This window comes from Vidua macroura, chromosome 16 (genome assembly GCF_024509145.1).
Source record: "Vidua macroura isolate BioBank_ID:100142 chromosome 16, ASM2450914v1, whole genome shotgun sequence".
NCBI classification, from domain to species: domain Eukaryota; kingdom Metazoa; phylum Chordata; class Aves; order Passeriformes; family Viduidae; genus Vidua; species Vidua macroura.
The window spans coordinates 734,459-760,450 of NC_071586.1; the positions used below are offsets into that span (position 1 = coordinate 734,459).

Here is a 25,992-nt window from a genome sequence, read left to right on the forward strand (position 1 = left end):
TCCTAGTTCCCATGGCAACACTAACAGAAACTACTAACTCTAGCTAAGTATCCATATTGAAATGCTAATTAACTAATTGCTCTGTTTGTTTTCCCTCAACTACCTGGAGATAACTGGCCTCCCACCCCTCCACGCTGCCATTCTGGGACTAACATGCAAATAAAAACCCCTTAGGATCATGGGAGTATTTTTAGGAGATAAAGAGGAATATAAATCAAAAACTGAACACAATGGAGGAGTCTAGACAAATGCCCTAGCTGAGGAAGAGGGAAACACATCCCCTGATTGACTTTTAACTGTCACCATCACCTAAGAAAGAACAGACTATATTAGGCTCTGAGAAGCAGGGAGATAGGGACAGAGAGCCCTGGTGCTGCCACCATGGAAGGAGTGGGGACAGCTGTTGTTCTGGACTCTGCACGCCACCCCTCCTCATCCTCGGGCCACCGGTGTGCCACAAGGAAAGAAGAAAGGACAGCTGCTGCTCGGGACTCCAGTGACAGACTCTGCACGCCTCCTTCCTTTAGGCTGCCTGGGAAAGCTACGACCGCGGGGGCGAGCTCTGAGTTGAGCCCCCTGCCCAGCTGATCTTTTTAATAAAGAGCTGAACATTAATAAAGGCATTAGCCCTGTTCATTTCAGCTGCCACCACGGAAGGAGTGGGGACAGCTGTTGTTCTGGATTTCAGCAACAGACTCTGCACGCCATGCCTCCTCAACATGACTAATTTCTACTATGAAATATCACTGCTGTTTTTTTTTATCTGTAGCAGATCTAATAAAATAGCATCTTCTTCAGTAATTAAATTGGCTGCTAAATAAATTTTAATTACTAAGTAAACTTGAATTACTCTTCCTGCTTTTGTGCTTCCAAAAACAGCCACACATTTTGTGTATCTGTCCCTCTGCCTTCAACTGGTTGTACTAATTCTCTCAGCTCAGGCAGCTCTGGAGGATTTAGAAAGTTACAATGTACTAGCTCACCGCAAAGACTGTTCACATCTGTCTCTTGATTCTTGGGCAGGGCACCATTACTGACAGCAAGGTCTCTGCACTGAAGGCTTCATGCTGGCACTCCCACCTGGATTCAGGAGGTGCTCCATGACACAGTGGGGAACTGGCACTGAGGGATCCATGTCTCAGGAATGAAGAATAGAAACAGGTGCTGGATGGGGAGAAAGTAGGAGAAACAGCTGCTGGCATAAAGTGACACAGCCTCGTGAAGCTGCCATGAAAACTGTCATCTCAAGGGCAAAATCTGATGTATTGCAATGAGGCTAATAATAAAAATATAGAGACCTGCATTGTTTCAGCCCCTAAAAAGGGGCCTTGGTCAAGGCAAAGAGAATTTTGCAGGTTCCCAGTAGTGCCTTTCATGTTTACAGAGTACACGGCATGATCATTGTGCACATAAGAAAAATTACATATTTTCCATGGCTCAGTACCATGCAGTGGCCTCTAGATAAATGTCTGCAAAGTTCCTGTACTGTACTGGGCCAGACCCTTAGCTGGGAAATCTGGCAAAATGCTGCTGTATGAGGGGCAAGTGGGAGATTTGTAACAGCTGAAGAGCTGCACAATAATTTCTTGAAGTAAGAAATTATGCCTGTTTCTATGGGAAGGAGAAATTTACATAATAGCTACACACACATGCATAGATACTAATGCCAACATGTACATCTTTCACGTGTAACATATACACCACACAAGTCACAGAGCTCTCTGGAAGACTGCGTAATATTGATATAAGCAGTGCAAAAATAGGAATGCATTACCTTCAAAATAAGAAGACTTCCTCCCACCTCTTCCCCCTCCCAAGTTCATTTCACCAGGATTCACTATATCAGCCAGGATTAACCACCTTAGCCAAGAGCTCTACCTTGGGTTGAGTCTGAAAGTCATTTTAAGTTTCCTACTTGAACTTTTGTGCAGCCTGACAGATGGTAAGAGTGTCCTACCTCCTTTCCTGAGTGTTCCTTAGTTTCTGACACAACATCAGCACTTCTGTGATGGAGGGACTTCTGATCATGGTGGCCATCACTTTTTATGGCTTCTGTGTCAAAGAAGACATGGTTTAGCTTCTCCAGATACTTATCCAACTCTTCTTGAGTATACTCCAGTTGTTTGCCAACATTACTGGGGGAAGAAGAGGGTGGCAGGGACAGTTTGCTTTTCCTCTCCTTCCTGACTTCTTCCAAATCTGGGTTTTGTTTCATTGGAACAAGCATGATGATTATCAAGATCAGTCAGAGATACACAACCCAGACTTCTTCCATTATGGAGGTGAGCTATCAGGAGCTGGTCATGCCTGTTGACGTACTCACAGGGAAGAAGCCAAATGGACCAAACACTGCCAGTGGTCAGAACTCCCCAGCTGCCAGCATGCACAGGAAGACTGCTGCCAGGAATCAGAGCACTGGGGATGTCACAGCTGGACTTTCTAAGCAGCATGTCTTACAAATCTTCCACAGTTCTAAAGATGAAAGCAGCAGAAACAGTGAGGAGCAGAAAAAATTTAGGCAGCAGAAAGATACAAGATCCTCTGTCACAGCTCTGTATAGTGTTAAAATAGCAGCATCTCTCCTCTTTTTTTTTTTTTTTTTTTTTTTTTTTTTTGTTATGGAGCTGCAGGTTAATTAACTTTCCTTCTGTTAGAATGTTCCTGCTGATGTCTTTCCTGAAGTGGTAAGTTCTTCCTCTTTCTAATTCAAAGAAAAGTTAGGATTTCCCTTCCCAAATGAAGATAAATATGTTATCCTTTAGGAGTGATTGGATGTAGGACCAATGTTGGCTTCTTTCTGGTCTTGGGAGAGGAAGTCCCTGCTGGGATTCTGAAAATAATTCCAGCTGAACTCTGTAGGGATCCCCTGGAGATTCTTTGTGGGCTGTTCCTCGGTGACTCTGCCCCCTGGTTACTCAGAGGTGGGCAGCCCAAGGACCAATAAACACATTTCTACTGACCAAGCTCAGGAGAAGGGGTTGGACAAATGTCTGATTAGTGCCCAGTGTCCAGGGTAACAGGTAAATGCCAAATGGGACGAGGGCCAGCCTGTGAGGGGGCAGGTGGGCCATCCCCTGAAGGCAGGGTCTCCATCTGAGGCAGAGTCTGTCTGGAATGGGATTGCATTTCCTAACCTTTTCTCGGGGGATCTGTTTACAGAGGAGGGTGCTAAGCCTAAAAGGAGCAGAGATCATACCCAGATTTCTGCTGTGTCTGTGTGCATTTTTGGCCTCACCGTGCCACAGAAATAACCGTAAAATTCTTCACTTTGTTCCCAAAAGTGAGACAATTCCCCTGCTTTGCTACAGTGAATGGTCTGAGACAAATTGCAGAGTCCCTGTAACCCCCTATTCTCTTTAGAAGCTGATCCTCAGCTTTTAGTTCTCCAAGACTCATGCTGTGAAGCAAGTTTTGCTCTAGAACCACTGTGGTACTTCCCATCCTTTTGCCATGTCTTTAATTCATTCCTGAGCTCACAGCTGTGCTGGATACTTCTGTAAGCAGTTTCCTGCCTACAAGCCTGGGCCTGGCACTGCTGCTCTACATTTAGGTGGCCAGTCAGCAAAGAGATACAGTATTCCCAGTCCAGTCACCCTGGTGGCACCAAACTCAAATGCCAGGCACAAAGCTGAGGAGAGGATGCAGAAACAGGCAGGTCAGAATTGAGCTCAACTTTTTATCAAAACTGAGATACATTTCCTTAAAGCAAGAACAGTGGGTCAGAGATGTCCAGGTAGATCAGAATATCTCCCTTCTCCTTCACTGCTGTACATCATTAATGCCTTGGGGCATAGACCAAACCTCCAGCCACAGGTATTACAGTTACTAGTAGAGCAAAGCCCTGATCCAAACCTGACATTGCTGTAATAAGAGACATCACTGAAACCCTAAATAGCACTGAAATCCTAAAGAAAGAAATGCTAAAAGGGGAAAACACAGCGTTTAAGAAACATCATTAAGACTGTACTGTGGCCCCTCTAAAAGGGGAAAGGATGGATGGAGCAGCCATGGCATTTCCTAACTTCTAATATCATTGCTTGCTTCCTTTCAAACAAATATAATACAGCAAAGCTTAAAAGTGAAGTACAGACTGCTGTAGTTTCAGACAGCTTCTTCAAGATACAATCACTAATGAAATAACTTGGGCACATGTGTCAGAAACTCAGGAGGCATCACCTTGACAATAAAAACAAGGAGTAGACAGAAAAAGGCAAAATGCTTTGTCCAAGATTCCATGGCTGAATCGTGGAACCGAGCTGACATGATACTCGGGAACACAACGTATCACACTGATGAACATCTGCCTTCCCACAAACACATAAGTAAGTCCTCTAGTAATGAAGTACAGAAAAAGGAACTGGTTTTACAGGTCAGCATTATTCAGACCTCTGGAAAACCACAGGAGTTGTTCTCATATTAGAATGGAGTTTTCTCTGACCCCTTTGAAGAGAACTGCTGGATCGGGTTACACCACACACCCACCTCACTGGTATCTTTAGTCTAATTGTGAATGCCTAATAAACAGCATGAAGATGAGGTAATTATGTAAGAATGCTTTCCAGAATACTTCTGCAACCTTCTGTAGCAAGGATTTTATAGTATTTTAGCAGCTCTAGCTTTACCTGAGCTATGACAAGGAAAAAAAATAACTATTTCCCAGACATGTCCTGCAAAATCAGCCAGGGAAGCAAACAGCTGTACCTTCAAGGTAATGTAGACAATGCTCTTGAATCTCAGTAAACAGCATGAAAACATGAAAAGTATGACAAGGACACAGCTTTTGTATGTTTAATGCAAAATCCTGGAAATAAAAAAAAATACTGTCTAAGATTGTTCTATACATTCAAAGTAACAGCTGTGCTCCTTGGCAAATAAAGTGTGCTGACCTCGATTTCCAGTTTTCATCTATTGACTTACAAAAGACAAAATTAATTTTTCCATGTTTCTCCTCATCATATATGTTACCCAGGTTCCGTTTCTTATGCCCAGACAGGAATTCTTTAAAATATTCTTTTAAAATATTTAAAATTTAAAAGAAATAAAAAAGTATTGCAGATGCAACTGCCTGCCATCAGAGCTTAGTAATAAATTTTTTTCATTTTTAAATTTTACTTTTTAATTTTAGATTTTAATTTTTTAATTAATTAATTTTTTTAGAGCCAGAATCAGGTTTTTAGTCTTTCACAGCCTATGTTTTTCACCATGTCTCAGCTGCTCTCAGCACTCCCTGGAATCTGGCTACACTCCCATTTCCCACTTTTCACACAGGCTGACTGGACTATAAAAGTCAGGAATGCACTGCTCCCTAGGGACACCTGATACCATGTAGCCTTTCACAGCACTTCTTTCAGCATTGTTTACACTTGGTGGGAAGATCTTCTGCATGAACTTAAGAGATGGGTTCAGTGACTCAAGCAGTATTGACTGGAGACACACATTCAAAAAGCCAAAATTTAATACAAATCAAATGGAAGAGAGTCTTTGGGCTGTGACAGTTTATTTTACCACCACCCAAGGCTGGCATGCAGCTAATTTTCCCTCTGAGGCACTAGTGGTTGCAACTGAGCTACTTATGAAGTAAACTTTATTTCAGAGCTGATTGTACATCCTTCCTAGCTGTCCAGAACCTGGCTTCAGCAACAAAAAATTTCCCTGCTTTCCTGGAAACAGTTGTCCTTACATCTCTAGGCTGGATTAAATCATGATGTGCAGTTTTATTCTAGGTCCGTACCTGTCAGTGAAAGAGATGAATGAGCAAAAATGGGTCTTGCTCACTTTTCCTCAAAGACCCTGAGCTCGTACTCCTCCATGTCAGACTTGACACACTGCTGGTATGTGCTGGATGCCAGAAGCTGCATTCACACAGACTTGGGGAGTGGAAACACCCAGCTATCCACTGCTCTGGATCTTGATTCCAAACCATTCCCTGCTGTATGCATTGCCACCTCAGCTGCTAGAAAGGCTCTGCTCTATTTAAAAGCAACGGGAGAAAGGGAAAATCTCATGGTATAGAAGACAGATTCTACAGTTAATGTCAATTCTACAGGAAAGAAAGCAGATCCTTCCACACTGCTGACCCTTACAAAGCTGCCTCTCTCCAATGTGAGCACAAAGGTGCACTTATGTAGGCTGAGTTTTGGGGTCATATGCATAGTAGGCAGATCTAGTTTAAACTTCTAGATAAGGCACCCTGGAAGAAGATCCAGAGATTCATGCATGACATTTCCTTCTGCACAGCACCTTTCCACCGTTCTTCAGTTTACAGGAGATCTGGCACAGTTTTAGTCAAAGTGACTTTTCTAGAAGAAATTAAAGTGAAATTCTTGGGGAGTTGTGAAATTGAATAAGCCTGTGCTAAGTGTCCTGTGTGACTCTGAAGGGGATTCTGCTGAACCTTGGCTTTTCCTGCAAGCTCCCAAGCACTTCCGGATGAACCGGCCATTCTTCTTGTGGATGCTTCCCTTCAACTCCACAATCCTGGCAGATTTTGCAGCTTAAAGAGAGGAGAAATAATAAGAAACATTCAGTCACCTCATATAGTGAGGCCTCAGTCTGCAAAACATAGGGTAGGATTGACTCCTTTTCTTCTCCTTCTCACCGTGCAAAGTTCTCCTACCTGTTTCCATAAGTTTCAGCTCTCTGCACAGCTCCTCCTGCATCTTCTTCCTGTAGTCTCCAAACATGGCTCTCATGAGCTGACGCTTCTTCACCAGTGGAGCCTTGTCACTGCGTAATGTCCTGATTGCCCTGAGAGCCTCCTCAGCTGCAGCAATGGAGAAACAACACAAAGGTTAAGGCTCCCTGCTGGCTCTGCCCCCTGCATTCCTGCCAATGCTGCCCCCAGGAGAGAGCTCTTCTTTACTTCAATGCTTACCCTGCTTTGGAGTGGGTTTCTGTGTCTTCAAGCCAAGTTCCAGCTGGTTCACACACCAGTCCACCTCCTTCCACAGCTGCTCTTCTGACTGTTATCAGCATAAGGCACAGTGAGCAAGAGGAAGTAAATTACCCAAAAATTACAGCAGCAGTGGCTACACAGGATGAAAGGGAATTCCATAAAGTCACAACTATTCCAAATATTATGTTCTGGTGATTGCTTAATAGACTTCATTACATTTTCCCTCTAGTGTTTTTCATCAGATAAACTAAAAGAACTGTGCAGATGTTTAGTTGCAACTCACTGTCTCTATTAGATGGATTTAATGTGTGGCTGCCATTCAGAATATGCTGTTTTCTGGAAAGCTGTTCAGCTTTCAAAGAAACTTACAGATGGGAGAAATAAACATTAACAACAAAAAAACCCTATCCTCAAACCTGCACAAAATCAAAAAAAGCAAACAATGGACAAAATCAGAAGTTGAGTATTTCAACTCAGTATTTCTCAGCTCCTTTGTGCTTGCTCAACCAGAAATGCATGAAGGACAAGGAAGATGAAGCCCATGGAGATGAAGGAAGCCATGCGCCACTGAGCAAAGCCAGCTGGCTAAGTCAGCAGTGGGACAGGGAAACAGGGCTGCACCCTGGGACTGAAGCAACTCTTAATTGTTATGTACATGTAAATACAAATGCCCTCACACTGTCTCCTTTTACCTACAACAGTGTCCTTCCAAAGGACTGGAAGGGCTTTACCTGACCTTCAACTCTTCCTATGTCTCTGGTGCTCAGCAGTGTTTATTGGCAGGACTGCAGGTGAAGCAGACCTTTGGATGAAATGTTCCAGAGGCAGGTGAGCACTCAGTGCAATTTCCTTGTAAAATATTAAGAAAAGGAAGGTTTTGTGCAATCTTGTGTTACAATATGGATCACTTGGCACTGTTAGTAAAACCTACACCAGTGCTGGAAAGTAAAATAAAATGAAGACTGAGGACCTTAGCAGAACAGAAAACCTCAGGGTGTGCCTTAATGTTGTGTTTACACATAACTTGCAATTTCAGTTGATTTCTGGGCTATGCCCTACAGAGGAACCTTCTCAGAAGCACACTTGAGCTCTACCACAGGTCCTTGGCTACACCAGGTGGCAGTTCTGTGCCTTGGCTTTGCTCCTGTTACTACAAAAGCAATTCACCCTGCAACATGCACATCAGAGCTACAGGGCCTGGCTCAGCACCCACAGGCACCAGCTTGGCACCAACTGAAGACAGTTACCTCCATTTCCTATTTTTATTTTCTTAAAAAAACATAGCATCCAGCTCCCCAGGATTAGCTGTGACAAGCCTAAACATGACATCTTTCAGCACAAATCTGAAGGACCAGTAACTTCCTTTGCTCTGGTCAGGTTCCTCAGCTGTGTAGCAGAGAAAGCAAACAGCTGCTGGAACATGTAAGTAGCAAATGCGGTCTTTCAGCTTCCATCTCAGGCCAGTATGCTAATTGTTCATCTGTGCAAAGAGATAAAGTGTCTCTTTAGCTCAAGGGTTTATAAATAACAGGATCCCATCAGTATTTAACTACCTGAGAGGTCATCTCATCCTGATGGGAAGTATCTGTATTTTGACAGCTGTTAGCTTCTGCCTTTGCCTTCCTGCTGGTCTCAGTTTCTTCTGTTTTGTTTTTACTGACAGGTGCTTTTTGTTTCTTCTTTTTCTTCTGGGCAGCTCCACCTCCTGTTGATTTCTCTGTCATTGCCTTGTCTGCAGGGTCTGTCTCTGTTTGGGGGATCTTTGATGTGACTTGGCTTCTATCCTCTTTGGGTGCACTCCTTGTCACTTGAGTCACCTCAGGCTTCTGCAAGGCAGAAGCTGCTGATTCAGCAGGGAGTGAAGAATCTGCTGTGTGCTCTGTATTTTGGCTTGCTGGAATTAACTGAAGATGAGGACAGTCTTCATCTGGGATGGCAAAGTTGAAAGCAAACTTGGGTTCTTGTCCAGAGGCAGCAAACCTCAAGGCACCATTCCAGTTCTCCTGCTTGGTGGCTCTGACATTGTTTTGTACTTGCTCAGCACCACTGTCACCGGGGTCAGCTTCTGGGTTGGTCCTGGAAAGTGTAAAATCAAATCGGAAGCTGCAGCCAGATGATGTGAACAACTCTGGCTTTGCCTCAGGGGTTGGGTCAGACTGTTTCACACCATCTGAAGCCTGCCCCTTGCTTGGCTGTACTTCCACAACATCAGGGGTCATGCCTAGAAAAGACAAAGAATATTGTTTCAATACTGGTGTTCTCAATGCACCAGTTTCCTATCATGGGGGTGCCACTGCAGTTTCCACCCTAAGGCACTGCCCAGAGAGGTGACTCAATTAATGCTGCAACCTAAGAAATCTACAGAAAAGAACCAAATCTCACCATCCCCCGAGGGACAGCTCAAGCTCACCTTTCTCCTTGCTCTTCTGACCCTCATCCATCTTGAGATGACAATCCCCAAACTCATTGCTCATCACTTGTTGCTTCTCTGCAAGAGGAGTCTCAGGGGAGTGCAGGACCTTGAAAATGTGTTGGGTCTCTTCTGCTGTACTCAGAAAACACCAAGAGAGACAAGAGACAGTTTACAGTGGGCCTTAAAATCCACACTGTGGGATGCTGATGACTGACTCTTCCCTTAATGTCCTCTGTGTTCATACCACCTCTGACTAATCCATAACTAACATTCAATTGAAAGGGAACTCCAAGTGCTTCCAGAAGCTCAAATACTGTGAGATGTTCCTATAGAGGGGGAAAAAAATCTTAACTGCTTATTACTTACAGTTGGACTCTTACAATGCAATAAGTGCACTGCTAATGGCACAGAAGCTACAGAGGGCTTAGCAATCTTTCCCTCAAGGTGAAGACAAGTCCCAGAACCTAATTCAGTGTCTCTTCTCTGGAAAACTGGAAAAAATCTAAGTAGAGGGCATACCCTGAAAAGCAGGACTCTTGCTCTTGCTTACAAACCAGCCTGACCACAACAAGAATTGAAAGCTTTTGTGTTAGAACAAATTCTCTACAAAACAGAGTTGTTCTATGACGGTGGTCCCCAAGACTTCAATTTGGAAACCCTAAATATAGTCTTGTAGTGTTTGTCCCACTTATTTTAAGCCACAGAACAACTTGAGAGTAGTACTGTGGAATGGGAACATCCCACCTCTCCCAGCTGCAGCACCTGACCATCTTTTCGGGAAAGAAGCTTTTCCTAACATCCAGCCTAATAATCACCCCCTAACATAGCTCCAGCCATTCCCTCAGGTCCTGTCCCTGGTCACAGAGCAGAGATTGGAGCTGCCCCTCGGGAGGAGCTACAGCCCTGGTGAGATCTATGCTCCATCTCCTCCAGCTGAACAAACCCAAGTGCCCTCAGCTGCTCCTCCTATGGCTTCCCCTTGAGACCCTTCCCCATCCTCATATCCCTCCCCCTGGACACTCTCTAACAGTTATAGACCCTTCTGATATTGTGGTGCCCCAAAGTGCCCCCAGCACTCGAGGTGAGGCTGCCCCAGGCAGGGCAGAGCGCGACAATCCCCTCCCTGTCTCAGCCAGTGATGCTGGGCCTGATGCGCCCCCGACTGTGGTGGGACAGAAGTGAGATGTACCTTCACAGCATCTGGCTGTCAGGGTCCTGACCACATGAACTCTTATTTCAAGGGGTTTGGCTAGCTGCAATCCAGGCCAGTTACACAACAAGAGGTAGAGAAAGCTCCAGGGAGCTGCTTCCCTCCCTCACCTGGGAGTTACTCTAAGCTGAGTACCTCATGCATACAGTGCTACAGCCAAACAACTCATTGATCCAGACCCTGAAATCCTGGCTAGATGTTGGATCTGCCTCCTCACCAGACTTCTTCAGCAACTAGGACTCCAGGCAGAGCCTGAGTACCATCAGCACCATTGCTCAGCTCTCCTGGTTCACATACTGTGCAAAAGGGTCCTTTTCTGGCCGGGGCACTGCTTCTGCTGCCTCATTCCTGTGCTCAGCTCCTGCTTCCCATCCAGGAGCTGCCTTCCCTGCTGCTGGGCACTGGGGACCAGCACAGGACACATTTGTAACAAAATGGAGTGATCACAGAATAGCTTGGGCAGAAACTTTAAAGCTCATTCACCCCTACCATGGGCAGGGACACCTTCCACTGCCCCAGGTTGCTCCAAGCCCTGTCCAGCCTGGCCTTGGACACTTCCAGCAATCCAGGGGCAGCCATGTTCTCTGGGAACCCTGTGCCAGGGCCTCACCCCCCTCACAGGGAACAATTCCTTCCTAGTATATGATCTAAGCGTTATCTCTGGCAGTGGGAAGCCATTCCCTGTGTCCTGTTCCTCCATCCCTTGTCCCAAGTCCCTCTCCAGCATTCCTGGAGCCCCTTTAGGCACTGGAAGGGACTCTGAGGTCTCCCCAGAGCCTTCTCTTCTCCAGGATGAACAATCACAACCCTCTCAGCCTTAATTCTTCCTGGAGCCTGATGCTCAAGCACAAGGTGTAGGCACCTATCAGTCACTGCTCCATGCTCAGGTGGACCAGCAAACACTCACCTGAGCATCTTACATAGGGTTCACAGTCCTCTCCCAAGGTTAGGCACTGACCAGCAGCAGGACACAGCTCTACAAATGGGACTAACGAGGTCAAACTATGACCTTATAGAATTTTATCTTCCATGTAATTTTTCCCTGGAAAAAGCTTCACAAAAATAAACCTACTGTTGTTTAAGGGCCAGACATGCTGGCACAGTATTTCCTTAAGATGAAAAACAAAGGCAGAGCTGTAGCAGAACCAAACAAGTCACAAGAAAAAAGAACACGAAAAGAATATAGAGAACAGAGAGAACAAACACTAAATGAATAAAAAATAAAACTGTTTCCAGAAATACAGTCCTTAAAGCCCAGTGTTGTCCTGTGCTTAGAACAAATCCCAGATAACACAAGAACATAAAGGAGAGAAGAAACAGAAAACATCCACATCTGCTAAATCACACCCAAGGCCAGAATATGGGGGGGGGGGGGGGGGGTGGGCTGGGAAAGAGGAACGTACCTAGTTTGGGGTGTGGAATGAGATGGAGATCTGCCTCCAGTTGTGAAATGCACCACTCCAGCTCCTCCTGGAACACACCTTGGGGATCCTTAGATATTGTGTGGGGAAGGCAGAATGATTAGAAGCACAAATCTCTCACCTCCAAAACTGATTCCAAAACTGATTCCAAAACTGAGTTTTCTGAGGCCTCCTCCCCTCTCACAGGAGATCAGACCTGGCTTTACACTGGCGGTGTGCTGTGTAACAGTTCATTTATACCATAAATCAACACAGCACAGGGACACACGTCCTGTGTAGAGAGCACCAAATGAGTCCTCTGCATTACAAAAATTACAGCTCTTACTAGCAGGAAACACCACCACTCCCAGCAAGCCAGGACTTCCCACAGATTTTTTTTTTTTCCATCTTTTTCTCCACCCCAAATGGAACATTTCTCATTTTTCCTGAAGCTTAGGCAATGGCATAATGTCTCCACAGCAGGAAATTTCCTTTTAGCACAGCTCTGGTAACACACAGAATTTATCTTTAGCCTAAACACAAGCCCTTGAGGCCCCATGTGCTCTACTTCTACGCTGGTTGCCTCTTGATAAGCAGGTGGAAGTTAAGGTTTGCAGCCCGCCTGTGGACAAGGCACACTAAATCACTGGGAACGAAAAGAATGTTCAGGATAAGGAAGTGAGCAGGGATTGGGAAAGACACCAGAGATGGGAAAGCCTTTAAGGAGAACCTGCGGGAGCTGGGCCCGGGCCCAGTACGGTGAGAGGGGCTCGGCGCGGGCCGGGCGGCCGAGCCTTACCTGCTCCATGCCGAGCTCCGCACACCGCCGCCGGAGGAAGCTGTCCCAGCGCACCGCCCACCTCCGGTCCCGGGCCTCGTGTGGGCTCCGTGAGCAGCCCCGCCCGCGCCGGCACCACCAACTGGAGTTCGGGGCCCGCCTCTCGGATTCCCCCGGCCCCTCCCCCGCCGCGGGCTCAGGGTGGGCGGGCCGGGCCGGGCCGGTGTGCGCCGGCCTCAGCGCCCGGGCCGGTCCCCGCGCTGCCGTTCCGCCCGAGAGCGGCCGGGCCCGACGGGCCGCAGTCCCCTGCGTATTTGTGACCCCTGCGCCTCCCTTCTGCTCCCCTGAGCCCCACACGGTGCCGGACACACGTGTGCCCACGGAGCGGGCCGCGGGTATCCGGCGCTGCCGCCTTCCCTGGGCCAAATCCCCGCAGGAGCACCCACACCAGCCCTGGCCCCTCACATGCCAGCACGACAGAGGCCATGCCAGCAAGCACCAGGGCAGGCAAAAAAGGTTAATACACACCTACTGGTACTGCCTAATCCCATTTCTAGTTTAGATTTCCTTTTGATTATTTAATTTTGTAAATAAAAAATTAGACACCTTGTTTCATAGGCATTTTTCCCTCTCGGATTGTGTCCAACAACAGCCAGAAGATCCCCGTGAGGTCAGTACTGCAGCAGCACAGCGTGTCACTGCACAGGGTTTGGTGTCTCTCAAATGCTTCAAACCATGGAGGTTATAATTTCTCTTGACTTTGGGAGTTGATGTTAGAAATTCTCCAAGGCTGACAGAAGGGCTCTAAAGTGCTGGGAAAGCACTTCCAAATGTTGCTGCTAAAGATTATAAAATGGTACTGGAAAAATCGGTACACTCCTGCCAATCCCAACCAGACTTCTGTCTGCCTTACAATCTCCATCCACCCTTGCTGAGACTTAGTCATTGTCTGAGCCCTCTCCTCGTGAGAAAAACCACCTCAGTGGTTTGAGCCTTACCCAAGGTTGTCTTGCGACTTTATCTCAAGGCTTATTCTGAGTGGTTGAGTAGGGTCCAAATCAGCATCAGTCCTCACATACAAGTGTCCCAGCGTCAGGAAAAAATTTGACAGTCAAGTATTGGAGAAGATAATGAGCACAAAATAATGAGCTATTGTATCTATCTTGAAATGCCAGAATCCCACTGCAGTTTTCCTCTCCCTCAGTGCCTGAGCTGGACTGAGGGCTTGTGAGCCTGTCACCACCAATCTGGATGCTTCCCCTAAAGCAAAAGCTTCCCATCCATAGCCCGAGGAATGCACCTCATCAGGTGATGCAAAGGCTCTTCCTGGTATGGCTGGCGCAGAGCCTGCAGAACCCATCCAGACAGAGCAAGGAGTGAAAGGAACATTGTTTTATGTCGTAGGATGCTGTTCATATCTCCAGCTCTGTGGACTCAATGCCCATGCAGGGAAAAGGCACAAAGGACCAGCAATGCCTTGGTATTCCTGGGTTTGATCTCTGCCCTGAGGATTCAGCCCCACAAGGGCACCGAGTAAGCAAGCTGTGGCAGCCTTGCTCTGAGAACACACGACAGAAAGGCTGTCAGGAGATCTGAATGTGATCCTCAGCTTCTGCTTACACAACAGAAACCTCGTCATGGGAAGAGCTGCGAGCTGAGCTGGTGGAAGCTGATGTCTAACAAGTCATGGCTGCCTGGAAGCAAAGCAAACAGCAGGCAGAGGAATTGGAATGGCTTGAGCCTGCCTCAGGTGCAGAGCAGGTTAGTGTGTGCTGTACAAACTGTGCAAAGGCTGGGACAACTCCTCACTGCTGTCAGATGGTGACAGGAGCACCTGTCTGGGGGCAGGACAGCTGTGCAGTCCTGTAGGTCACTCCAGGACTGGCATTCCTTGCCAGCATAGAGCTGCCTTCTTTCCCCATACCACCAACTGAGCACCAACAAATTCTTGGCAGGCATGGCTGAACTGGAAGCTGGAAAACGCAGCTCTTTGGTATGAGGCTCCTTAGAGGGAGTTGCAGGAAGGAATTGGGAAAAAAAACCAAAAGAGAGAAGTTGAATGGTTGCCAGAGCTGCTAACCACAGTGCCAGTGAGCGAGCCTTGGAGGGCACTGGGACAGCCCAGTGTCACATGCCCAACACATCCTGTCGCCAGACTTCCTCGCCGGCAATGTACGTGGCTTGCACACACAGGCTGTCATTCAGCATTAGGAAATCTGTGTTGGACAAGAGAGAAAGAAAGCAGCTGTCAGAATGGAGCTGATGGAGTTGGCTGGGGAAAGCTCAGATCATTGGGGAAGGGCTTCTCCCCACCCCGGATGGCACTGCAGTGCAATCCTGGCAATGGCAGCTCTGCTTTCTGCTCAGCTGAGATGTGGGGGGCACTCCAAAAGGTTTCCCAAACACCACCAGCATCCAAGGGAAAAACCACTGCAGCAAAAGCCCAGAGCATATCCCAGGTGGAGCAAGTCTCCCTGTAGCTCCTACCAAAACAGAGAATCAGCATGTGCTTGCAGCAGCCCCTGCTTTGCTCCAGCATTTGTGAGCCCTGACACCATTGTCTCCATACCAGTACATGCTGTGCCCACAACAGTACCTGCATCGGAGTCATAATTCAGTGTCCCCTTTTTATGTTCAATCCCCAGGAGCTGAGCGGGATGCAGAGATGCTGCCTCCAACGCAGTCTCTACTGAGCACCCTTGGACAGAGAATTGGGGAGATGTTAGGGCAGCCAGAGCCCCATTGCCAGAGCAGCCCAAATCCCCCTGGACAAGGCAACTGTCAACCAGGCAGTTGATGGAACCAAGCTGGAACACCCTCAGCACAGCCAGCTGGAGTTGGGAAGGGAAATATCCCTACAGGAGAGAGAAGGGAAAACTGAATACCTAGGATATGGAGAAGAGAGAACCATTCACTTTTGCGAGGAAGAAGCTGGAGAGTTCACCTCTCATTAGTTCTATGGGTTAAATTGAAACTTCCCCTCAAAAAGGGGCTCATCTGAGGGCACTGATTCCAGCCCTTGCCATGTCTCAGGTGAGAGGGAACATTCCTGGTGGAATGGAGACATCTGGCAAAAGCAAGACCTCCTCCCCTGTCAACACAGGGAGCAGCAACTTGTGGGGCTTACCTGTGGCTTCTTGGAAGTGTCGCACACAAGTGTCCATGGTCGCCACGCTGCCACTCAGGGTCTTTGTGCCTGGGAGAGAAACAGGATGGCACTGAGCAGCACCCATAGCTCACAGCAAGAAGCAGGGCACTACGGAAGCATAATGGGACCAGAAGTGCAGAAGTCCTGTGTGGCAGGAGGAGCAAGCTGAAGGGCCTGCAGCCATTTTCTGCTGGAGCGCAGGAAGAGGTACCTGGGTGTTATCTGCAGCTCCACTATCAGATCAGCTGGACTGGGTGAAACCATCTCACAACACAGGCATCTGCTGCCAGAGGAAAGGAATGGAGAAAGGAATGCTCCTTCTCTGAAATACCTTCCCAGTCTTCATCTGCTTGGGAATTTGAAACTTAAGGAATTTAGGTAGCAAGAAGTGATAGTGTTATAATGAAGAAAAGGGACAATAAATATCTCTAAGATTTCTCTGTCCTTACTGATGCCCTGAACCTCTAGCACTGGGCAATGAAGCTTTCAAAGGTGTCGCAGACAGCTATAACTGGACAGATTCCTCCACGAGGGAGGCACATTTCTCCTCTTTACCAGGAGTTTCATTATCCCCAAGGCCAAGTCACTGCAGATCCACCAGGCAGCAAAACCCAAGAGGGTGGCACAAACGCTGCCACACACCAACAGGGACAGCAAGGTGTGCTCAGCTCCTCAGGAATGGTGCTGGTGGCAGCACTGTCCCCAGCTCTTCAGCAAGAGGGACAGCACTTACCTGCGATGTAGGTGTTCAGCCCATCGATCTCCACCACCTGCTGACCCAGAGTGTGCCGACCTGGTGCTAGCCCCATGCCAGCAATTGCATCTGTCACCAGCACCAGCCCTGCAGAACACAAGGAAAGGGGCCTTGTCAACACTGCTGCTGATTTTGCTGCAGCTCCAAGCACTGTGCCTTGTTGACCCTCCCAGAGAGGAACCACATGTCTCCAGCCACATCGCACTAAAGCAAGAGGACTGAGGAATCAGTACATGTGGCTGTGACCTTCCAGACAGCAAGGGCAGCGTAAATGTCTTCTGAGAGATGGTACAGTGCTCGGAGTGGCTGATAACACTGTGGGGACTGCCATGGCTCACCTTTGGGGTGGGCTCGGTGGGCGATGCGCAGGGCAGCAGGGTTGGTGTGGATGCCATCAGAAATCATGCCATAGAAGACCCTCCGCCCAGCAGGAATCTTGTCACTTGTCAGCAGCCCCACAATGCCAGGGTCACGGTGGTGGAACTGCGCAAGGGGAGAGAGAGGACAAGCTGTGGAGGACCAGGACATGCTGGCTGAGACTTCACTTTAGGGGATGCAGCAGTCATCTGTATCACACAGTGCCTGGCAGCTTTACCAGGCAAACCTGGGACTTTAATCACAGAATCACAGGATGGTTTGAATTGGAAGGGACCATAAAGTTTATCTTGTTCCAACCCCTGCCATGGGCAGCATCACTTTCCACTATTCCAGGGTACTCCAAGCCCCATCCAACCTGACCTTAAATGCTTCCAGGGACGAGACAGCCACAGCTCCACTGGGCAACCTGTGCCAGGGTCTCAGTACCCTCACAGCCAAGAATTTCTTCATAATATTCCATCTAACCCTGGCCTCTGGCAGTGGGAAAACATTCTTCCTTGTCCTGCCACTTCAGGGCTTTGTCCAAAATCCCTCTCCAGTTCTCCTGGAGCCCCTTTAGGCACTGGAAGGGGCTCTGAGGTCTCTCTGAGGCCTTCTCTTCTCCAGGTGAGTATCTCCAGCTCTCCCAGCCTGTCCCAAAGCAGAGGGGCTCCAGCCCTTGGAGCATCTCTGTGGCCTCCTCAGCAGCTCCACATCCTTCTGATGGAAGGCCCCAGGGCTGGAAGCAGCTCTGCAGGTGGGGCCTCACCTGAGTGGGGCAGAATCCCCCCCTTCCCTGCTGTCCACACAGGAGGGGGTCTGGGTACACACAGGAAGGGCATGTCCAGCTCTCACCCACCAACACTTCCTAGTCCTTCTCAGTGATGAACTTCAAGAGTCTGCTACAGCCTTGAGTCTCTTTCAGATCCAGCAGTAGGAATGTGAAGCCAGAGGTTCAGTGCCAAAACCTCATTGCAAAGCATGGTACAAAACCAGCTGTGGAGAACACAGACCCATGGGGAGCAGGAGAGAAAGCCCAAAAGCAGCCCTGGAGCAGGGCAGGTGCTTCTGGGGACTCACCGGCAGCATGGCATTGAAGAGGTGAGTGATGAAGGTTGCTCCGTGCTGCACAGCCTCCTCAGCCTGGGACAGATTAGCCACTGAGTGACCTGGGAACAGAGACCAATGCCTGATTCCTCTGCCCATCTCTCCACTGATTTCCCTACAGGAGCAAAGACACTCCATCACTGGACTATGCTCTAATGCCCACCCTGGCCTGAGGTCTCAGGTGCAGCCTCGACACAGATGTGTCTGGCCATGACCCAGGGGGGGACTCTGGGGGTGGGTGCTTCACCTGAACTCCTTCAGTGTTCACATCACAGCTGTCACAATGCTGCCTTGCTCACAGCATGTTGTCTTCAGGCTGAGTTTGAGATCCAATGATACACCTTTCTGCTGGCCTCAGATACTTAAATATTTTGTAGAGAATTATCAGAAGACGCCCTCACAACAGTGGGAACTTTGCCAGGAAAACATATGGGAAGGAAACTATCCAGAAAGAAACTTTTGTTTCCCCAACAGGACAGCAGCTCTGTGGGCTAACCTTGCCTTTCTGGAGTTCTTTATGTGGCTTTGGGATAACAGATAGTCTGCTGTATGAATGCCCTTCTCACTTGAGGTTTAATTTCACCCTGAATAACTTCCCCCCTTTAAAAAAAAAAAAACACTTCTTCAATGATCTGAGACAAAGAAGAGTTTGTGAAGTAAAGGAAAAGAAAACACAGCCAGTTTTAAGTCAGAGGCCAGCCAGATGTTGGTGGGAGAGGTTCCTACCGTACTTCCGGTTGAAAAACAGAGTTATCAAACCAAGAGTAACCTTTGGAAAATGATTTCACATAAGGCCAAAAGCAGTGGAACTTCAGAGTTTGAACCTTTCCACATCATCAAACCTCCAACTAAGACTGCTATTCTTCCCTGTGTTAGAACAGCACCTTCTTTTTACTGCAGGGGCTCCTAAGTTGATACAAACTTTGGCCCTTGCCATGACAGACTGACAGCATCAAGCAAGGTCCCCATTTGTGACAGGTTTGTTATCTCCATCCAGAATCCCACCCCATCCAGTTGCACTGAGACACTGTTAGAGATGCCACAGCCTTAAGGGAGGGGCGGCCAGAACTCCCCTAAGCCCTGGGTGCCCCAGCCCTTACCCAGGGAGACACAGATGCCCCGCTTGGTGAGCTCCCGGATCACCTCACTGCTCCTCCTCATTTCAGGGGCCAGGGTCACTATCTGGACACAGTCCAGGGAGCCATAGGTGGCAAGCAGGTCCTGGAAAGCACCTGCTTCAAAGGTGCGAAGGCAGTGCTCTGGGTGGGCACCCTTTTTCTCCTTGCTGATGAACGGCCCCTCCAGGTGGGCTCCTGTCCAAACAGGAACAAAGAACCATGACCCTTCCTCCCCCTGCCAAGGACCAAGAAACCTGATATGTCTACTCTGCTCCAGTAACACTCTTGCCATTTTTCTGCAGCAAAACACATGTCTCAGGCAACTGTGAGCTCAGCACAGTGAAGATGCAGTGCTGGCCACTGGCCAAGCCAAGTCACCCCACTGCCATTGCTCCAGGGGCCCCAGAGGGGCTGGAGCAGTGTGTGTATGATGACAGAAAACACAGTAAAAGCCAGGCACAGACTAAGGGACAAGGTGGGTCTGTGCCCACCTGTGCATCCCTCCCCTATTTGTGCTCTGTAAGTTCTTTCACATCAACAGTGAACAAGGTAATTGCCCACCTAGACTAACACCACAAAGGGATGAATCCACTTACCCAGGATTCCTGCTCCATGGGCTCCACCATTTCTTACACTGATCTGAGGGAGAACCTAGAGAAAGGGGTTTGTCAGACATGGCAACCCAGACACAGCCCCCCAGCCTGCCAAATCAGACCCAAATTTCAGGTCCACAGGGAGATTTGTAGCTGGACCACTTGGGACCATCATAGCCCACAAAGGAAAAGCCGTCTCCAAGCCTTGGTGTGCAGAGCTCGCTTGGGAGACATGGCTGTCTCAGCATTCTAAGGGCTGAGGGCAAGAAACCCAGGGTAGAGACCATCTCCTCATGCCCATGGCTTTTCTGCCCTGGCAGCTATCCCAGTCTTGGCCCACCCACCTCCTGATACCAACCTCAGTCCCTGATCACCCTGCGGATGGGAGAGGAGAAGGCCCTTACCTGGTGGTACACAGATGGAGGAGAGCTCACCAGGGTGGGACAGAAAGAGGTCACTCCATGGGAGAGGATTTTCTGACTGACCAGGTCAATACCTGATTTGAAGTCATCCGTAGCCAGAGAGAAGTCCACCCCAAAGCCTCCTGCACCACAAACAAAACAGGGGTGAAACTGCTGCTTCCCCAGTGGGTGTGCTCCACCCATAAACACAGAAGAAAGACTGTGTGACTGGAGGGAGATATTCCATTCGTAGGGTGTTGACACAGAGGGCTCCACCAGCACTTCTATCCTACATTTCAAGGTTCCACAAGTACAAATCTCACCATCACTGCCCTCATGACGTGCTCTTCCCCACAGCACCCCAGTGTTTTGCAAGCACAACCTTTTTATTTTGATGCAGGGCAAAATGTGATGATTCCCAGCTAAAAGGGAACTGACTTCCAACTTTAGCTACCATAGAACAAGCCCCTCTTTCCTTCTGAAGAGAGCTGTTGCAGTTAATTGTTATTGTTCCTGTGGGAAGTCTTGCCCTCTCCTCCCACATCCTGGAAAGGGTAGGGAGGCATCCTGCCAGTGCAGGGGCAGGATAAAATATCGATAAAATTGAGTTCAGAGGAAACCCTCACCTGGCCAAAGGGGATCACTTACACAATAGCAGCAACCACAGGCAAAATTGCTCTTTGTCACTGGTTGGGTGACTCACACCTCCCTTGAGCAGCTGAAACCTGGCCATGGGCAGGACACCTGCAGTGGGGCTGGGAGTCAGGGACGGACAAACCCAGGATGCCCCCAGTCTGCGAGTGCATGTAGCTTCACTGTACCATTGATCTGGACATCGATGAAACCTGGGGCGATGATGCTGTCCTTGCAGTCCAGCTGGACATCAGCAGAGCCCTTTTCGTCAAAGAAGAGTTTCTCTGGGTTGAGGATCTTCCCTTCTCGTACCCACAGGTCCTCCCTGGAGGGACAGTCACACATACCAAGCTCTGGTGCCATCTGCAGTATGTGTAGCAGGTGGCTGTGCCCCAGTGACAGTGATCCTGAGCAAAGTGGATCCCATTGGCACCTCCAGCCACGGACTCTGTGATGTCTGCCAGAGCACAGCTGCTCTTTCAGCTGTGACACAGCGAGCAGCCCTCTCTGCCTGGCTTTGGCTCTGCAAAACTCACAGGAATGGGATTTTCATGGGCTACCCCTCAAAAGTGGTGGTGATGATGGCCAAAGCGCCAGGGGGCTGGCAGAAGAGACAAAACAACAGGGACCTACCTCACACCCGCCCCATCTCCCTCCAAAACCTGGCAGAGAGGACATGGCATGGTAGAGCGCGCGGGGTGAGGGCCAATAGCCGGTGCACAGGGGGAACTGGCGACCTTCCCTCGGCACTGCAGGTGTCAGGTCAGGTCGGCAGCCTGTCCGGGAGCCCCCACACCCCTGGTACCGCCGCAGCCTTGGTACCCACGGACACCACGATCCCCCCAGACAGCCCTGGTACCGCCGGACATCACGGTACCCCCAGCCACTGTGGTACCCCCCGCCTCACCTCTGGAGCTGGTGGTCCCTCAGGATGCGGCAGTTGGTGAACTGGACGATGGGCGCGTCCGAGACGGATTTGTTGGACGGCATCGCGGGGCAGTGGGAGCCGGCGGGAAGCGCGAACCCCCTGGTGAGCGGCGCAGGGGGAAGGGACCGGGCGTGGCGAAGCAAGGCCAGGCCGCGGCTCCGGTACGAGCGGCTGCCGCGGGACTGTTCAGGCGGTGAGGGGCGGAGGCACCGGAGCACCGCCCCCGGGGCAGGCGGAGGGTGAGCTCCCTCCCCTGCCTGGCGGTCTGAGCCGACGCTGTGAGGAACAAGCCCCACGAGGCCGTGCGGGCGGGCGCCGCCGCGGTGCCCGACGAGAGCCGGGCCCGGGGCGCTGTCCCTGCCCCGGGGGCACCGGGGCCGTGGCCTGGCCATGGCCTCGCCCCGCAGCACCGCCCGCTCCTGGTCACGTGAGCGCGCTCAGCACGTGCGGGGATCCCCCACCCGCCGTGCGGCACGTGACCGGCCCCGGAGAGCAGCCATCACGGGAAGGGCGCTGCCATCTTCAGAAGGTCGGCGGCGGAAACCCTCCTCGTAAGACCCCATCCTGAACCCTCATCTCTAGACCCCATCTTGAGACCCCATTGTGAAACCATGCTGAGACCCTACCCATCGTGAGATTCCATCCTGAGATCCCCATCCTAGACTCCATTGTGAGCCCTCATGCTGAGAGCCCATCCAGAAACCCCATCCTGAGATCCCCATCCTGACACCTCCATCCCAGCAGCCCCATCGTGACACCCTGGGCCCACTAGCCCCTCTGAACCCAAGGGAAGCTGACAAGGCATGGTTCCACCCAGCTGATGTGGGCTCTGGCACTGCTTATGAATCTCTCCTAGGAAAGAAAAGTGATGGGGAATGTAATATCCCTGTCTGGCCTGGAATTGTATTTTTTTTAGGTTTTGAGCCATACTTATCATTCCATGATGTCAGTGCTTGTCCATGCTACAAGCTGTTCCTATTGTCAGCAAGATGCTGGGAAAGGGGCCTGAAAGGGAGAGATGGGAATGATGCTGGTGGAGGCTGGGAAAACAATGTGCAGCACAGCACTGTTTTGGGAATTTGAGGCTAAGAATGGTTTCAGGCCATAGAGGGGCTCCAAAAGCTGAACCCTTCTGCTCTGGAGCCAAGCTGAGAGAGCTGGGGGGGTTCACCTGGAGAAGGCTCCATGGAGCCCCTTCCAAGGCCTAAAGGGGGTGCAGGAGAGCTGGGGAGGAACTGTAGACAGGGGCCTGGAGGGACAGGACAAGGGGAATGGCTTCCCACTGCCAGAAGGCAGGGTTAGATGGGATATTGGGAAGTACCTGTGAGAGTGCTGAGGCCCTGGCACAGATTGCCCAGAGCAGCTGTGGCTGCCCCTGGATCCTTGGAAGTGTCCATGGTCAGGTAGGATGGTCAGGGCTTGGAGCAGCCTGGGATAGTGGAAAGTGTCCCTGCCCATGGCAGGGGGTGGAGCTGGATGAGCTGTAAGGTTTTCCTCATGAAATTATGCACATCTCAGACACCCAGCACTGTATGGCTGGGAATGATTTTTAGCTTCATTACAGGTGGAGCTGAGGAGAATCCAAAATTAGAAGTTGAGAAGATGAATTCTAAAAACAGCTCTCAGCCCTGCTTATCAGTCTGTGAAGAAGAAAGGACCCATCCAAGCTGCTAAATCGAATTTGGATGTCAGAAGGCATGTATAGCATCCAAACTGCCTGTAGCCAAAACAGGTCCCTTCCCCAGGAACACACAAGCTGACAGGGCTGTGACAGTATCTTGAGCTGGCAGTGGAAGAGATGCCGAGGTAAAGGCAAGTACTGACTGCAGAGATAGGACCACCCACCATAAACATCCTGCCTCAGGCCCACCCAGAGCACTGGCAGAGCTTCACCTGAGAATCCTTCAGCCACACAGATCCTAGGCTGCCAGTCCCAAGCCTGGATCAGAGTGCTGAGACCTGTCTGCACTGCTGGGAGAACCGAATAGCCTGTGCCAAGCGATGGGCATCTGCTTCTGGAGGCTGCAGGTGTATCATCCAGCCCAGTTTATGGCACGTACTGCTACAGTCTTAATCCTTTGGATGTTCTCCTTTTATTTCTCAGCATTTTATTAGCCCTGTCTTGCATTATCAATACTGCACACTCTTCTAATAATAATTCCATATTCTTTCTCTCCACTGGCCCAGTAACAGGCAGAAGGAATTACAGGCTGTAGTTTTGCTTGCATTTTCTTTAGTAAACGTGCATTTTTTTCCTTCAGGTTGAGTTATGTTAAATCTGGCTCAATTCCCAAATTAGATTCACTGCCTGGCAGCAAGAGCAGTTGTACCTGCGCACTTGGGAGGACCTGGGGAGCATACGGAGCACCTGCAGGAGTGGGGCTGGGGTCAGCACTGCTGCTGCATGAGGGGTTTGAAATATGGCCTTGTCTTCTGTTTTTCACAGGCATTCACAAAGATGTGTAAGAAATTGTCCCAAGCCATGGGGGCTGCTTAGAACAAACTGCCAGTCTTGGGAATATACATGATTTCCCAAGATTTGTCCTTAGCCTACCTCATGCAGACAGCCATTAGGAGAGGGTGGCTGAATTCACTCTCTGCCACTCAAGTCACCCTTTTCCCCTCTGCCAAAGACAAAGGAAGAAAGCACAGATGTAACAGCACACACAGGACAGTTCAAAGTGCCAGAAAAGGCTCTGGAACTTACACAGTCCCTGGTATCCCCTTGATGGATCCTGAAGAGCCAAACCTGATCCTGTGGTGAGGGCAGCTTGTCCCTCAGCAAAAAGAAAATGGCAAAGACAAGCCGCCAGCTCTCCAGGAGCTGCATCCTGCCCAGCTTGTGCTCTCTCAGGTCCAAGAGAGCTGTCAGGGGTCTGTAGGTACCTTGTGCATACAGTGTGGGCACCAAAAGCCTAGGTCCCTAAATATGTAATGTTGGGGCAGGATTTTTCCCTGTGTGCTTTTGTGTTGTGACACAAGAACCAGCTTGCCTGAAAATCACTAATACAAGTTGCAAAGTTGTGGCTCTCAGAAGTTCACTGAAGAAAAAATAACAGCATTTATAAGCTTTAACAGGAACAAAAATGGAGAAGCATTTTGGGACACAATCCTTTGACCCTGAAACAGAAAATTCCCACTCCAGGGCAAGCAGCATTGTGAAGATATGCTCTGGATTTAATTTAATCGTGTCAAGAGAAAAAGATGGTTAATAGCTGTAAATCTAAGGGTAGAGGTTGCAAGTCCTGTGCAGAGACAAATAACTCTCACCTGAGCACAGTGATGGTTTGGACAGTACAGCCAGCTGGAAACAGCAGAATGCCCTACAATCAGTATCCCCATGGCCAGCCTGGGAAGGAAACAAGGTTTACTGAGAGCTACAGTCATTAGCTCTGCTGTTACTCTGTAATTGAAAACACCGACTTGGTTTCTGGGATCAGTTTCTCATAACAAGGTTTTTACTTCCCCAAAGCTTATTTACTTTTCCAGGTTACAATGCTCCTCTGTAAGCCAGATCTCCCCAGGAAAGCCAGTCTCTGAGCAATCACAGATAAAATGCTGGTACTGAAAAATGCTTCTCCAACAGCAGTGAAAAAAAAATTGCAGCCTTTGGAAAAAAGCAAACAAAACACAGTGTGAAAGAGTTAACAAAGAACAAGGTCAAGAGACTCTGTGGAAGCATTGTCTGTGCTGGCAGCTCTGACATCTGGTCCTGAACCTCCCCGAGCCTGCACTGACTGCAGATGGCCCTGTCCCTGTGGTGCTGCTGCTGCAGAGGCCCCACTCCTCTCCGCAGGGCTGACTCACTGCAGCGCTCCCAGCCACGCACAGAACACAAAAGCACCATGGCTATGCCAGCACAGCCACCCCCTTCCCCTCTTCCAAACAGACCACCAAGTCAATCCCTGCCAGCTGGGACTGCCCTCTGAGCTGCCATGCTCCTGGCAGTAAAAGAATTTCAAAAATCCCAAAGATCCCTCATATTCTTAATGCCCCGAATCACTTGAGAAACATGCTGATGCAATAGTACCAGCAAAGGACTTGAAATGGGAGTTTTCAGCTGGGAGTCATCACAGAGGAGTCAGAGCATCATTGTCAGAGCTGAGGCAGCACTACTGACTGTTAATTTGACTCTGGGTATATTTGCAGGTACTTGGCACAAAGTGATCCTCCCCCAATCCATGCTCACACCCCAGCTCTGTTCTTCTTGCATGGGTGTTATATATTAATGACAAAGGCTACATGTTCTAAGGCATG

At 49.3% G+C, this 25,992-nt stretch overlaps 2 protein-coding genes across 6 annotated transcripts in view; both read right to left on the reverse strand.

Moving 5' to 3' along the window:
• C16H8orf33 (chromosome 16 C8orf33 homolog) overlaps positions 1 to 12,874 on the reverse strand; it is a 30,008-nt gene extending 17,134 nt beyond the window's left edge. The window contains exons 1-8 of one of the 3 annotated variants that reach the window (XR_008439675.1): positions 12,718 to 12,874; positions 11,922 to 12,009; positions 9,306 to 9,440; positions 8,449 to 9,116; positions 6,875 to 6,962; positions 6,617 to 6,763; positions 6,395 to 6,493; positions 1,958 to 2,472 (exon numbers count right to left, since the gene is read on the reverse strand). Coding sequence is in view for 2 of the 3 variants with exons in the window: in XM_053992460.1 (XP_053848435.1) it covers positions 6,300 to 6,493; positions 6,617 to 6,763; positions 6,875 to 6,962; positions 8,449 to 9,116; positions 9,306 to 9,440; positions 11,922 to 12,009; positions 12,718 to 12,726 (1,329 nt within the window). In the remaining variant the exon portion in view is untranslated. Of the gene's footprint in view, positions 1 to 1,178; positions 2,473 to 4,774; positions 6,494 to 6,616; positions 6,764 to 6,874; positions 6,963 to 8,448; positions 9,117 to 9,305; positions 9,441 to 11,921; positions 12,010 to 12,717 lie in introns of those variants that run through there. The other 2 variants (XM_053992461.1, XM_053992460.1) reach the window with 2 other exon arrangements.
• A 1,199-nt stretch (positions 12,875 to 14,073) lies between these two features.
• AMDHD2 (amidohydrolase domain containing 2) lies at positions 14,074 to 22,108 on the reverse strand. Of its 3 annotated transcripts, XM_053992462.1 has the most exons (12): positions 21,715 to 22,108; positions 20,996 to 21,132; positions 20,178 to 20,317; positions 19,777 to 19,831; positions 19,163 to 19,375; positions 18,036 to 18,124; positions 16,937 to 17,081; positions 16,578 to 16,685; positions 15,824 to 15,892; positions 15,293 to 15,394; positions 15,010 to 15,179; positions 14,820 to 14,912 (listed from the first exon to the last, which is right to left on the reverse strand). In XM_053992462.1, the coding sequence occupies exons 1-12, from the start codon at positions 21,795 to 21,797 to the stop codon at positions 14,904 to 14,906; spliced, it is 1,320 nt and encodes a 439-aa protein (XP_053848437.1). In that variant the 5' UTR covers positions 21,798 to 22,108; the 3' UTR covers positions 14,820 to 14,903. The 3 variants fall into 3 exon arrangements, with proteins under 3 accessions (XP_053848438.1, XP_053848437.1, XP_053848439.1); XM_053992463.1 differs by lacking the exon at positions 15,010 to 15,179 and having other exon boundaries at positions 14,074 to 14,912; XM_053992464.1 differs by lacking the exons at positions 14,820 to 14,912; positions 15,010 to 15,179; positions 15,293 to 15,394 and adding an exon at positions 16,056 to 16,127.
• Between the last annotated feature and the right edge of the window lie 3,884 nt (positions 22,109 to 25,992).